The sequence below is a fragment of the Hippopotamus amphibius genome, chromosome 13 (genome assembly GCF_030028045.1).
Source record: "Hippopotamus amphibius kiboko isolate mHipAmp2 chromosome 13, mHipAmp2.hap2, whole genome shotgun sequence".
Lineage (NCBI taxonomy): Eukaryota > Metazoa > Chordata > Mammalia > Artiodactyla > Hippopotamidae > Hippopotamus > Hippopotamus amphibius.
Genome location: NC_080198.1, coordinates 39,707,437 through 39,722,248, shown reverse-complemented (window position 1 = coordinate 39,722,248; position 14,812 = coordinate 39,707,437). Strand labels below are relative to the sequence as shown.

At 37.2% G+C, this 14,812-nt stretch overlaps 1 protein-coding gene across 2 annotated transcripts in view; it reads right to left on the bottom strand.

Annotated features, from left to right (window-relative positions):
- Window positions 1–14,812, bottom strand: part of SMARCC1 (SWI/SNF related, matrix associated, actin dependent regulator of chromatin subfamily c member 1) — a 186,057-nt gene that overhangs the window by 31,568 nt on the left and 139,677 nt on the right. The window contains exons 22-24 of one of the 2 annotated variants that reach the window (XM_057704810.1): window positions 7,470–7,525; window positions 5,712–5,826; window positions 4,306–4,457 (exon numbers count right to left, since the gene is read on the bottom strand). In XM_057704810.1, coding sequence (XP_057560793.1) covers window positions 4,306–4,457; window positions 5,712–5,826; window positions 7,470–7,525 — 323 coding nt within the window. Of the gene's footprint in view, window positions 1–4,305; window positions 4,461–5,711; window positions 5,827–7,469; window positions 7,526–14,812 lie in introns of both variants that reach the window. The other variant, XM_057704809.1, reaches the window with a different exon arrangement.

Below are 14,812 nucleotides of genomic sequence, written 5' to 3'. Positions count from 1 at the left end.
AATGTTTGACCAGTAGAGTTAGGTAGAAGTTACGCAGTGCCGGGTGTGGGCACAAGACATTGGCAAGTTTCTCTTCTTATCACCTGGGATACTTTTCTCTTAAAGTTTCATGCTGCCACGTAAAAAAATCCAACACTTTGATACCACCCTAATATGAAGAAGCCCAAGGTAAGTTCTTAGAGAGGCTGTGTGGAGACAGTGATGCCAGCAAGCCTCCAGGTGGTACACCCACCCCAGCCTAGGCATGAGGCATGTGAGTGAAGCCACTTCAGGCTCTGCACAATAGTCCAGATGTGAGACGAATACTCAGTAAACTAGCCAATGCCACACGAAGCAGAATTTTTCCATATGAGTCTGCTAGAGTTCCTCACTCATAAAAATCATGAGAAATCATAAAACGATGATGACTTTAAGCCACTAAGTTTTGTGGTGGTCACACAGCAACGGATAACTGCAGCAGGAATACTGCTAATGCTCACAAATACGGATTCTCGATAGATATGGCAGCAGTGACAACCAAGGCCTTCCAAAAATAGGGCTAGAAAGAGAGCCCCAACCCTTCACATAATGGCTTTATAGAACCTGAGAAGAATAAGGTGGTTCAGGAGTGTGCCACAGATGATGTACGGAATGTGGGAGAAACAGCCTAAAAAACAATTAATGGTAAAAAGTCACTTGATTGCGACAGTTATGTGAACTTCACATAAAAAAGCACTGTTTTTAGCTGGCAGAGATGGAAGTAAACAGGGCTAACTGCAGGCAAAATGATCAAATAGGTCAATTTTTCCTTCTGTCTTCTCTCCACAGTATCATCAAGTAAAGAGACATGGCATCAATGATCAATGCATATAATGCGAATCAATTTCAATCAATGTTTATCTGGTAAACCCTTGTGACTAAAATGCATAATGAAAATTTTCCTATCTCAGGATAGAATTTTAGGCATAAGGGAGCAAGTTATGAGGTATTTCTGAGCAGTAAGAAAAAAATCTTCCTGTTGTCCCAGAACTATCACCCAGATACCATGAAGACAATTTTCCTTTTTAAAGTATGTAAGCATGGGGTGGTAGTAGAAAAATTCTGAAGGAAATGTATGTGTGGTCTTAAAAAATGTGATTTCTGCTATCTTAAAGGAACTGAATCCTACTGCTGCTGATAAAAGAGGACATATTCTACTTTCTGGAGTTTCTAAGTTTATTCCAGCAGTAGTTCTGGATTCTTACTTCCAGCTAAACCCAGATGGAAGGGATGGAGAGCACCCAGCCAACAGTGCTTCTTCTCACACCCACATACCACTCTTCAGGTGGGTTAGTCCACAGCTTGTCAGTAGGTGGAATGAAAAAGTGGATGTGCTACCCAAGAACCCCTCATATGGCAAGGATGGGGAAAGCCAGAAAGGATGCCCACCCTATCTGCTTGGAGCTAGATCTAGAACCTCTATGTCAGAGTGTGACAAACAATTAAAATGTATCAAGGAAAACTCTTAATAACAAAGCTGTTTATAAGACTCAGAAGAACAAAAAGAGAATAAGAGAACACTTGGATAGGCTAGATAAGTTGTACTAATTACAGTAATTTAAGTGAATTCCTTACCCCTTAATTACCATGTAGCACAAAATGATTATGTGTGCTGTGAAATATACCAGATCCAGCTGTAAGTGGCACTAAACAATACATGTGTGCCAAGTCATGAAGCATGAGCATCTGCAACACTTTCACAAATCAGTGGAAGACACAGGTGTTCTGAGAATGAAGACCCAAGTTCCCAGTTATTAGAAGTAAGAGTGAGTGATGATGAGGGAGTGGAAATTCAGTGACCTGGAAAGAAAATGTTCTTTGGACACTCTTCTAAACCTTGTATGGACTATCCAAGGGCCAGGGCAATTGATCCATAAAAGCAGTTTCTCTGCAGTGAAAGAGTCAAACTGCTGTGGCAAAGTGGTCAGTGGTACACAGTATACAAACTTGGGTGCCCAAAGCTGCACATATTAACAGTTATGAAAACATCATGAAGCAGTCGTAAAACTTTTTATGGTAATCTACCATTTCAGTTCCTTCTGTGGCAACTTACAGTGAAGTGCACATATTAGTATAGAGAGGAGAAAGAATAGGCAGGAACAGTCAGAGAATCACGCTCTGTGAGAGAGGAGGGTGTCCAAAAAAGCCCAGCTGGAGATGGGGGGTGGGGTGTTGTCTGGTAGATCTGCAAGAAACAGTTCAGGACAGACAGGTAAGAAATGACACTTGAGAACTGAGAAGGGTCCTGATCATGAAAAACTCGCAAATTCCCTAAGGAGTTCGAGCCTGAGAGAGACAGGGAGGTTATTTAAGAAAGTATCATGCTCATATTTCTTTTTAAAGACTCTTCTGCATATGATTCCTTTCATATGAAGTCATGGTGTTAGGAGACAGGCTAGCATCTACTTTTGAAGGGAAGCAGAATAACTGGAAGAGATGTGAGGAAGCTTCTGGTGAGCTGGTAAAGTTATATTGCCTGATACTAAAGCTGTTTGTAAGCCTATACAGATGGGTTCAGCCTGTGAAAAAATTCACTAGTTGCAGACATATACACCTATTTATTTGTATGTAAGTTATACTTCAATAAACAACTGAAAAACAAAAAAGATTACTTTGGCTGACGGATAGAAAATGGGATGAAGGAGTCAGGTAATAGATGATGGGGGGGTGGTGGGGGGAGCTGGGCATTACCAGATGAACTAGAGCACCAAGAAGGATCTGGAGGCTGAACAGCTACGGAAAATGAAAGAACGAGGGACTCCCCTGGTGGTGCAGTGGTTAAGAATCCGCCTGCCAATGCAGGGCACACGGGTTTGATCTCTGGTCCACGAAGATCCCACATGCCATGGAGCAACTAAGTCCACTCGCTACAACTACTGAGCCTTCATGTTGCAACTACTGAAGCCCAGGTGTGTAGAGCCAGCACTCTGCAACGAAAGAAACCACCACAATGAGAAGCCTGCACACTGCAATGAAGAGTAGCCCCTGTTCATTGCAACTAGAGAAAGCCTGTGCGCAGCAACGAAGACCCAATGCAGCCAAAAACAAAAAACAGGAGAAAAAAAAAAAAGAAAGAAAGAATGAGAGGAGTCAAACGTGACGAGTGAAGACTGGGTGGATGGCTGTGCTATGCCCTGATAAAAGGCACAAAGGAGTAAAGTCCTCCTGGCTTCCAGTTCCTCATTTATAAAATGAGAAAACATGCCCAAGACAATCCTTAAGGTCTCTAAGATCCTTGCTGACAGTATGAACAGTAAGAACCTGGACAGTTTAGAGACAATGAGATAGCCAGGAGTCCAACCTGACAGAAGACAGAGAGACCAAAATAAAAAAAAAAAAGCTTCCAATGAAGGAAGAACAAAACCAAACAAATGTGAAACAACAGTCAAACTGGTGTCTACAACAGTATTCACTTAAACAAGAGTATACTTCACAAATTCCTAGAGGTTGGGGGTGGCAGAAGAGAGAGAATACCTAAAATTGTACTTAAGAACCACGAAGATCAGGAGAAATAGTTCACAGCAGCTAAACAGTCTGGGGGAATTAAAGACCACGAATAACATCTTTACCAATGGATCAAGAACAGCTCAAGATAAAACGATTAGCTATATTCTAGTAACCACTGCTTGAAATGTAGTGACCTATAATGAAAGAAAACTACGTTTGAGGGTAAAATAGAAAAGGGGTAAGTATCTTTTTTTAAACTTGACATATTCATGCCTGGAATGCTTTAAAGTGCTAAATTAAAATAAAGCAGGGAAAATAACATTCTTTCTTCTTAAATATGCTGGGAAGCCAATACTATGTTATAAATAGAGAAAACCAACCCCCAGAAAAGCTGGCAAATTCAAGAAGAAAAAGAGCTTTTTAGGTTCCCTCTCTTTCCTTTCAGTCTGTAAGAGCAGGGTGAAGTATTTATACAAGGAACCAGATTTTAGCCTTAAAACTTATAAATATTTCAACCTGGTAGAAATTATTGGAACTATAGTCCAAGACAAGTTCTGCAGGCACATTAGAGAGACTGTAAATTCTGCCTTCAATCACTATAGTCTTCACAAGACTGAATGACACAGTGAATGAATTGAAGGCAGCCACCTTTCAGGACCAGGTCTGCTTTTTCCACCATCCTCCTGCCTCTGGAATTCCTAACCTAGAAATGTCATTCAAGCAAATAGTTATCTCATACGGGGTGCAAGGCTCTTTATACTAAATGTTCCCAAAAACCTAAAAACAATACGGCCATTCATGGCTTAAGAGAGCACTAGTTAAAGAGCTGTCAGGGCAAACCTTGGCTTTGGTTGCAGCTGAGGCAAGAGCAGCTGCTGCGGCTGTGGCTACATTTCCTTCAGAAATTTCATGTTCTACTTTCTTCTTCCCAATATCACTTTCTCTTTCTCTACAAGTATCAGTGAGTTCCTTGTTCTCTTCAGTCTCCTTTTCTTCTGGTGGGAAAAAAAAAATCAGAAAGCTTTATTACCAGCGTGCCCAGTCTCAATAAGCCATCTTACTTCTCACCTCTGCCACATGATGAAGCAGGACTGATGCTACAAAGAGATCTCAGTGCCTTTTTCTTCTTAAGATTTCTACTGAACCATTCCATGCATGTAAGTCTGCTTCTATTTGAGATGGATTTTCTAAATAGTATACTTTGTCTTCTTTTCATCTCTCTAAGCTCTCTGTGTAGTTCCCCTGGATATAAAGGAAAATTCAGGGGAACTAAGCCCTAAGACCAATATGTTTGTTCATCAGTCAACGAAATGCTCTGGGAAATCCTAAGGTCTGGAGAAAATCAGAAGCTGAGCACAGACTACTTCTGCAAGCCTTTAGGCAGGATGGGACACGCCAGCAACAGACTGGAAATACGACGGTGAGTCAAAAATTATCCGCACTCTGGCTGTAGAATTTATTTTAATTAACTTTTAGAAAAGACAAATACATCATTTTTTGACATAATCACCTTGCTTTTCAATACTTTGCTCATCTGTCAACGAGCTTTTGTATTCCCTCATTAACAAATGTTTTAGGCTAGGCTGTGAGCCACGAATGCACCACTGTCTTCATTTCTTCATCAGAAGTGAATCCGGCTCCTTCTTGATGGCTAACACTCGTGCGACCTTCCTTGAACTTCTCTATCTGTTCATACACACTTCTTTGCGACAAAACCCTTTCTGCATACTACGCACAAAGTCTCAGACAAATAACGGCACCAGGTACACGCTCAGACCACAAAAAAAGAGTCACTGCTCCTCTCGTGCAAATCAAAAGTGGGGCATCCATTTTTGCTCGCACTGCAGTTACAAACGAACTGATGTAACACATTCACACCTGCACAGCAGTGACTGAGGAGATAGCACCCTTGAACGGAAAGCGCTGAGAAGACAGTGTGGCCTACAGAAGTTTTAATATAACTGGAGTGCGGATAATTTTTGACTCACCCTCGTAAAATGGCAGGTCTGTGTGGTGACTTCAGTCACAGGTGAACAACTTGTTTGTCTACATATCATTGAAAATAATGTAGCCACTAGCATCAGCACTGGTACCTAAGTGTAAAATAAAACTCAAACACACATTTACTGTTATGTTAAGAAACACACAATATGAGGGAATATTTAACTGCCCACACTTCTCCAGTGCTTTTACTGTTTTACATAATAAAACTGTTTTACATAGTCCAAAGAATTTCTTCAAATTACCTGATTTGGTATCCTCACTAACTTCACTATCCTGTTCTTTCTCACTATTTTTTTCATTTTCTCCATCTTGTGCTTTATCACCTTCATCCGTTTCATTTTCCCCTTTGTTTTCTGCCTGAAAGGAATACAAAAGAAGAGGATAGAGAGTGAGAAAAAAAATGGTCCTTTTACAAGTGGTATTATCTTAGAATAACAAAAGGTTCCACTATTTTTGCCAAAAAGTAGACTAGGTTCAGAAAGGTCTTGGAGAGAAAAGCTGGAAAAGAAATTAATAAATTCACAGAGATACCTTTCACTACCCTCAACTCCTGAGTGTTCACGAGACTTTATGTCTCCAAAGCACAAAGTTCCTACCTTCTCTGCTATAAGGCTAGAGATACAGTATGCAAAGGAATGTCCATGGGACTCATTTACATTATTTACTGGTTAAATGAATACTAAACAAACAAACAAACAAACAAACAAACAGTTAGTTGGCTAGAAGGACTAAGAGCATTTAAAATGCACAGTATCAGATAAACAACAAGGTCCTACTATACAGAACAGAGAACTATACCCAGTATCCTACGATAAACCATAATGGAAAAGAATACAAAAAAAAAAAGAATGTATATATATGTATAACTAAATCACTTTGCTGTAAAGCAGAAATTAACACATTGTAAATAAACTACACTTTAAAAAAAAGTAAATAAAATGCACAGTATCAACCAAGAAGATGAAATGCTACCAAAATTAAAAGTTGACAAAGCTCTTCAATACAGCCACTTGCAATCTTTTTTCCAAAGAGCCACAACAGAGCAATCACTATTCATGCTCGGGGGGCTGAAAACTTCAGTTCCTCTGTGGTCAGGATTTGGTATCACACGCTGATTTTGAAATCCCTGTGACCTTGGACAAATTATATAACATCGTCTATAAAGTGAAGACACTATCATTGACTTGATGAAGCTGTTTTAGGAACTCAATAAATTCTTAAATGTAAAATACAAAGCACAGTATTGGGAACATTGTAAGAATTTTAATTAATTTTACTATTATTCCCTTCCTCTCCTCACCTATATACAATTTTAAAGCACTGAACGTAATCAAGACCTTAAATCCCCACTTGTATGTATTCACTCAAACAGTGACTGACTGATCATGTAACCCACTCGTGTAACCTCCTGTTTACAGCCTCTATGAGACAGGGATCAGGACACAAACATAATGGGCACTTGGATGCCCTCTGAACACTGCCTTCAGTGTATCCCTCCCTCCACTGCCAGCTGGAACATTCGACTCTCCATCTTCCATTTCAATCTTTCTAATTTTACCTGCTCTTTAAAACCTACTTCAAATGTCATCTTCTCATTTATGTTTTCCAAATATTTTTCTGCTAACAGTTAACTCTCCTAGAAAATTCCTTAATATTCTATAATTCACTTCTGGCACAAGTACAGAACCAAACCCTACAATTTAATATTCTTAAGGACCACAACTTTTGTATTCATATTCCCAACTGTGCCTGAAAGGGGTACAGAAGCAGAAGGGAGGGAGTGGATGAATCTTCTCTAAATAAATAAATGAGAAACGTCCTGTATTACGCCTTATGAGAACTATACCTTAAACCAGCAAAATCCAAATGGCTGAAAGAATCATTTATAGTCCCTGGAGAGGGACTCAAAAGATCAAAATAAACCCAAACTGCTATGCTGTGAAAGACAGTGCTCTCTGGCTTTCCTGTTGTGGGAGAATTAAGAAAGACTGACTTTTTACCTTTTCAGGCTGCTGACCATCAGTTTCTGTTTCCATTTTTTCTTCTTCAGCTCCTTCTACAAGCAAAGGAATAAAAACAAGTAGTACAATGTGGGGATAAAAGTAAAAGCTATTATAAAGCTGTGAGAGTGTCTGAAATACAACTACAGACAGTAATACAGACAAATCTCACAACCATAAAGCTGACATGAAACAACACATACTTTATGATTCTACTAATTTAAAGTTTCAAAAACAGGTGAAAGTATTATGTGGTGTTAGAAATCAGGACAGTGGTTAACCAGGAAAGGGGTGGGTTCAAGGGTGGCTTGGGGTGCTGGTAATGATCTGCTTCTTGATCTTGGGGCTGCTTACATGAGTGTGTTTAATTTGTGAAAATGCACTGAACTGCCCACTGAGGGTTTTCATTTTTCTGCATGCATAAAAATTAAAAGTTCAAAAATACCTTTTAAGTAAAAAAGGCAAAAGTAAAAATAATTTGTTATTTTTAAAGATACTTAACAAGTATGTATTTTGAGTCAGATAGTAGAGAAACAGTGCGGAGCTATAGATACACTGAACCTCAAGAGCATCACACTCTGGCTGGAGAGGACATAAACCAACAAGCCCTCCATGTTTGTGTACAGATGCACTGCTGTGGGAAGCACAGAGGGAATGGCTATCTCAGTCAGGGAAGGATAATAACTGCATGAGAATTTTCTAGGCAGACATTGCTGGGGGGTGAGGGATGGGGACAGTGGTAGTACTTGTACAGAGAAGGACATTTCAGGGAAAGGAGACAAAAAGACTCAACTGCGCAGAGGAAATTTAAGTCATGGTGACAATTAGAAAAGAGAAAAGAGATCAAAGAGAGGGAGATAATGCTGATAAGGGCTGTATAATGAAGAGACCTGAATGTGGTGCTAAGGAGGCCTTAACTACATCCTGTAGATAAAAAGTTAACAAAGACTTAAAAACAAAAATAACACAATTGGATAAATATTTCTGGTTTTGGAACTTTACACATAAACAAATATTTCAAACATAATGAGGGTTTGCTGTGGTTTTAAATAAAAACACTCAAATATCCTGTAGCTTAAGTTTTTACACTGTCCTCTTAAAAACTATAAGGCTAATAGCATTTATACTCAATGAGAATATTTAAACATACTTAACGATGTTTAAAAACTAACAATGTTAAAGTTACTAAATAGGAAAATCGCTCTTTTTCCAGTTCTTAAGGATATAATAAGATTGTCTTGCTTCCAGAATTATGGATGAATAGGAGCTTCAAGGGACATGATATTTTAAGATATCATGAATCTCATATAATGTAGAATTGCTTTTAAAGATCACCACCCTCTCCAAAATGCCAAAGGCCTACAGAACCAGAAGTGGGTGTGGAAGTAGTGGGGCCAAGGTCTGATTATTTGGCAATCTGGAAGGGCAGGGTTACCTAGACATATTTGCTTATAATACCTCCATCAGGAAGTTGAGCCCAAGGACTAGCCAACTACAGGGCAGGAAAGGAAGCCAGGAATTCCTGCACAGAGCCAGCCACAAGGATGGCCAATGTGATCTCAAGCCAGTGGCAACCCCTGACTACCTGAAAAAGCAGCAGAAGAATCCTCTGCAAATAGCTTTTCCAATTTCAGTTTTAGCCAAGAAGACGTCCAAGCAATGAACTCAACAAAGAGCAAACATCAAGAAAGAAAGCCACTAAGACTGAATAGAAACATTAATCAACAGATTCAGAACCTGAGGATTCCCAATGAGATCTGTCAGATCCTCAATCTAGTGTAGCCATGGATGCAATATGTAAAGAATCATAAAGACCTCCTATCAACATAAGAGTATTAGAGATGATCAGAAATTAAAAAAACAAGCAAACAAACAAAAACAAAACAAAAACTCAAAAGATAAAAATATTTCCTAGAAATGAAGTCAGGGTAAGATTAAACCCAGTGAAGAGAGAATTACAAACCTGTAAAACATATCTAAAGAAGCGATTCACATATAGAACAGGAAAATGGGGAATATGGAAACATGGAAAAAGATATGCCGGCAAAATCGAATCCAAGGAATGGTGGTAGCCTTTCTGTGGTACTGTTAAGTTAATATAGGCATTAAGAATAGAGTATTATTAGAAGTAGACGGTAACAACATAATGAAGAAAAAGGTTTAATTCACCAAAAAAACTGTTAATTTTTTATACTTCTAGGAACCTAATAAAAGAGTGTCAAACTATATAAACCAAAAACTGACGGAATGGCAAAGAGAAAATGAAAATGTACATCATAATAGGGAATTTGAACAGACGAGTCTCAATTAAGACATACAGTGGATGGTCCTAACATACACATGTAGAATTCTACACCCACCAATAAGAGAACATACACATATTAACTTCAAGCTTATGTGGAACATTCAAAAAAAAAGTACTGATCACATCTTCCAGCACACACACACAACACAAAAGAAATTAATAAAAAGTTTAACCCATTCAAAAAAAATACTGATCACAAATTAAGGCATAAAGCTAGTTTCCACAAATTTCAAGAAGTCAATGACATACAAACCAAGTTCTCTCACCACAGTGCAATGAAATTAGAAGTTTAAAATACAAATTTCTCTGTGCTTAGAAATGTAAATTTGAGAATCAGTAAAAACAGCACTTAAGGAGGAAATGTAAATGTAAAATAAGCCTTCTTATTTTTACATTAGAAAAGAAATAAACGTTCAAAGTCTACAAGCTGTACGTCCTTTATAAGAAAACAGAAAAGAAAAACAATATAGGAGGTAGGGAAAGAAATTTTTAAAAATATAATAGAGTTTAAAAATATATAATAGAGAGAATCAATATATCTCTTCCATGACAGATCAAGAAAAGAGGAAAGGCACAAATTAATAATATTAGGAATGGAAGAAAGGCCATAACTATTGACTAAAAAAGCAAAGGTCAAAAAGGAAGTGACAATAACCTACTGAAGAGGTGAAAATATCTGCAAATAATGATAAACCTGCAAATGACTGATAAAGGGTCAATATCCAAAATACATAAATGGTTCATAGAACTCAATATATTAAAAAAAAAAAATCCAATTAGAAAATGGGCAGAAGACCTGAATGAACATTTCTCCAAAGAAGAAATACAGATGGCCAATAGGCACATGAAAAGATGCTCAAAGTCGCTAATCATGAGAGAAATGCAAATCAAAACACTAATGATACACCACCTCACATCTTTCAAAATGGCTCTCATCAAAAAGACCATAAATAACATACACTGGCAAGGATGTGGAGAAAAGGGAACCCTAGTACACAGTGGTGGGAATGTAAATCGGTGCAGCCACTATGGAAAACCAGTATGGAGGTTCCTCAAAATACTAAAAATAAAACTTCCATATGATCTCGCAATTCCATTCCTGGGTATATACCCAAAGAAATGAAAGCACGAATTCCAAAAGATACAAGCACCCCAATGTTTGTAGCAGCATTATTAACAGTAGCCACAATATGGATTCAACCTAAGTATCCCTCAAAGGATGAATGGATAAAGAAGATGTGAAATACACAAACACACACACACACACACACACGGAATATTAGTCATAAAAAACAATGAAATTTTGCCATGTGCAACAACATGGATGGACTTGGAGGGTACTACGTTTAGTGAGATAAATCAGAGACTGACAACTACTCTGTAACTATGTTATCACATATCAGAAATATAAAAAATAAAACAAACAAAACAAAACAGAAAGACTCACAGATATAGAGAATAAACTAGGGGTTACCAGTGAGGAGAGGGAAGGGGAGAGCAGCAAGATAGGGGTAGAGGATTAAGAGGCAAAAAGTATTATATATAAAATAAATAAGCAACCAGAATATATTTTACAGCACAGGGAATACAGCCAATATTTTATAGCTGTAAATGTAGTATAAGCTATAAAAATACTGAATCACTGTTATACACCTGAAACTAATACTGTAAATCAACTACACTTCAATAAAAAAGTGGAAGTGACAAACTGCTCTGAAAAACTTTATGCCAAATAGAAAAATCAGATTAAATAAATTATTAGAAAATTAATTTTACTAAACAGATTTGGGAAGAAAAAGAAGTATAATAACAGAAAAACTGGAATAGTTAAAAAACTTATCTATTTCTAAGCTTTCAATTTGGCCCCCTTTCAAATCTCTGTCCATGTTTTTGTTACTCTTTGGTATTTTCGTGATTGCACATTCTATTTTACCAAACATTTCATTAGTGGAAAATAAATAAATAAATAAATAAATAAATAAATAAATAAAAACTTAAAAACACTGCAGGTCCAGATGTTTTTACTGGGGAATTTTACCAAACTTTTAGGGAAAAGATGATTATAACCTTCATAAACTTTTCCAGAGAATAAAGAAAAGGGCATACCTCCTAACTCATTCTATGAGGCCAGTATACTTTGATTCACAAATTGGATACGAACAACAGATAAGGAATATTAGAGGCCACTAGGCTAAATGTCATTCATAATCACAAATGAAAAAAACCTCCTAAGCAAAATATCTGAAAACAGAAAACAGTAGTATATTTAAAGAGGCAATACATTATGACGAAATGATATGACAGTAACAGAAGAGCGATCTGACATTAATATGTCTATCAACTTATTTGCTCACACGCATAAAAAGTATCTGATAAAACTCAGTATCCTTCATGACAAGCTAGCTTTCAAGACAAGGGCTAAAAGGAAAGTTCCTGAGGCCCCCAAAGATTGTTACCGATAACTCTACAATAAATGTCATTCTTCATGGAGAGATACCTATAGTATGCCGTTTAAAAACAAGAGCAAGACATGGACACCAGTATTACTATTTTCCTTTGATACTGCCATGGAGATCATAGTCTAGGTAGTAAATAAAGAAAAATTGAAGAGGGCTGGAAAGAAGAAAATAATTATGATTTACAGAGAATAAAACTGGGTACCTGGAAGAATTTGCATAAAAGTTACCAGAAATAATGACAGCATTGCAAGGTGGTTAGCTATAAAATTAACATGGAAAATCAATGGCATTTTGATATGCTAACAAAAATCAATTCTAGATAAAGACACATTAAAACAAAAACTTGAATGATTCCTTAATCACAACACAAAAAGTGCCAACCATAAAAGAGAAGACAAAATTCTATTAAAATCAAGGACTTCTTGGGCCTACCTGGTGGCACAGTGGCACAGAGGATCTGCCTGCCAATGCAGGGGACGCGGGTTCAATCCCTGGTCCAGGAAGACCCCACACGCCGTGGAGCAACTAATCCAACTACTGAGCCCGCAATCTAGAGCCCGTGAGCCACAACTACTGAGCCCATGTGCCTAGAGCCTGTGCTCTCAACAAGAGAAGCCACCGCAATGAGAAGCCCATGCACTGCAATGAAGACCCAATGCAGCCAATTAATTAAAAAAAAACAACAAAAAACCTGGAATTTCCTAAAACAACGTACCCATAGAAACAGTCCAGAACAAAATAAAGAATTAAGTAAGAATGGTCAAGGTTCAATGTGCAAAAATGTTCAATGCTCTTTTCTCCTTTCCTTTATTAAGAAATCCACTTTATGAAAAAAAGACAACTGAATTAAAGAGAGCGTAGTGATGCATAGTTCTTAACTCAGTGTGGCAACTGGTCCACCAACCATACTTAAAGTGCAATGCATCTAAGCAAAATCCTATATATGTACACTGTGAGGCATGTACAATATTGTACATGCATGTTTGAAACAGAAAAATAGGAAACAACCCAAACTGCCTGTTCAATAATAAAAGGGATAATTAAACTGAGTTCTAATCACATAACAGAATATCTCATAGCAGTGGAAATAAATTAACTATGGTTACATGGATAATTTAACTTCATGAATAAATAATGAAAATATAAAACTGAGTTTAAAAAAAAAGTCTCAGAAGTGTAAATATACCACGTTTTGTAAAGCTTAAAAACAAACAAAATTACCCCCAACATATATTAAGTACATCGTTGTGGATTAAAAGTTGCTTAAAAAGTAGCTGAACAATATTCAAAACTTCAGGATTTTTAGTGCTGCGAGTGGAAAGCTGAAAAGACGAGGCTCTTAGGAGGGAAACAGAGAGAAATTACTGGTAATGTTCTAATTCTTCGTTCAGATGACATATGTAACATGCATTAAGACACACTAAAATATAACAAAATGATGTGAACAAAACAACCAAATGCAGATGGAGTTTTTTTAAACCCAAAACCTCACAAGTTACTCTTAATTGAATGTGCATTAGGCCACTTTTGTTGAGTCAACAATTATACACTGAATAAGTATTATGTGGGAGAAATGCAGTATTTTTTTTATAAAGATAATCTACATTTGAAATAACTAACCACCATCTATAGCTCTGCAGTCTAAAAAGATAACACACTCTTTCTATTGTAAGGCAAGACAAATTTCATATCAACTCTTTAGTTATGATGCCAAGATGAACAGTTATATAATATTAATATCTATTCATATAATGATGGTGCAGTTAGAGAAAGACCTTCTGTAAGGGGGAAAAATCTGAAGACAAGCGCTCAGACTTTTAAGGAGATGGTTATTAAGAGTTTAATTATGAGTTGTATATTTCTCAAGATGCTATGTGGAAGAGTATGTAAAGTGGCTTCTATTCTATAAAACATTTTTTTAAAGCTGCTATTAGACACCTTCTTGGAGAGAGAGACACACACAGAGAAAGACAGAGAGGTCGTGCATGCATTTGTCTTTGGTCTGAATTCTGGTTAGAACTGTAAGCCACTCACATATCCCTTTAATGTCATCTTGCTGGTGCTGATAAATTAGAGGGTTGAGAATCTTTCCCTACAAATATATGGTCTGGCCCATGCCTGCAGAGTTAATGAAAGAAGATACCAGAATTAATAAAATTCCCAACTTAAATAAGAAAGCAAATAACACAAACTAGTGAGCCATGTGCCAAAAACTACAAGAGAAAGTAAAAAAAAAATCCTCTGACCAGGTAATTAATGCCTTGTCAGCCAGGGGAAAATAGCATCACAGTTTACAATTAGTTCCTTATTCTGTAGAACAGGGGTTGGTAAACTTTTTCTGTAAAGGGTCAGATAGTAACTATTTTCAGCTTTGCAGGCCCTACAGTCTTAGTTGCATCTACTCAACTCTGCCACAGTAGCAAAAAAATCAGCCACAAAAGCAGCATGGAAATGAATGGGTGTGGCTGTGTTCCAATAAACTTCATGGACACTGAAATCTAAATGTCATATAATTTTATGAATCACAAAATATCATTCTTTTGGTTTTATCCAAACACTCAAAAATGTAAAAACCATTC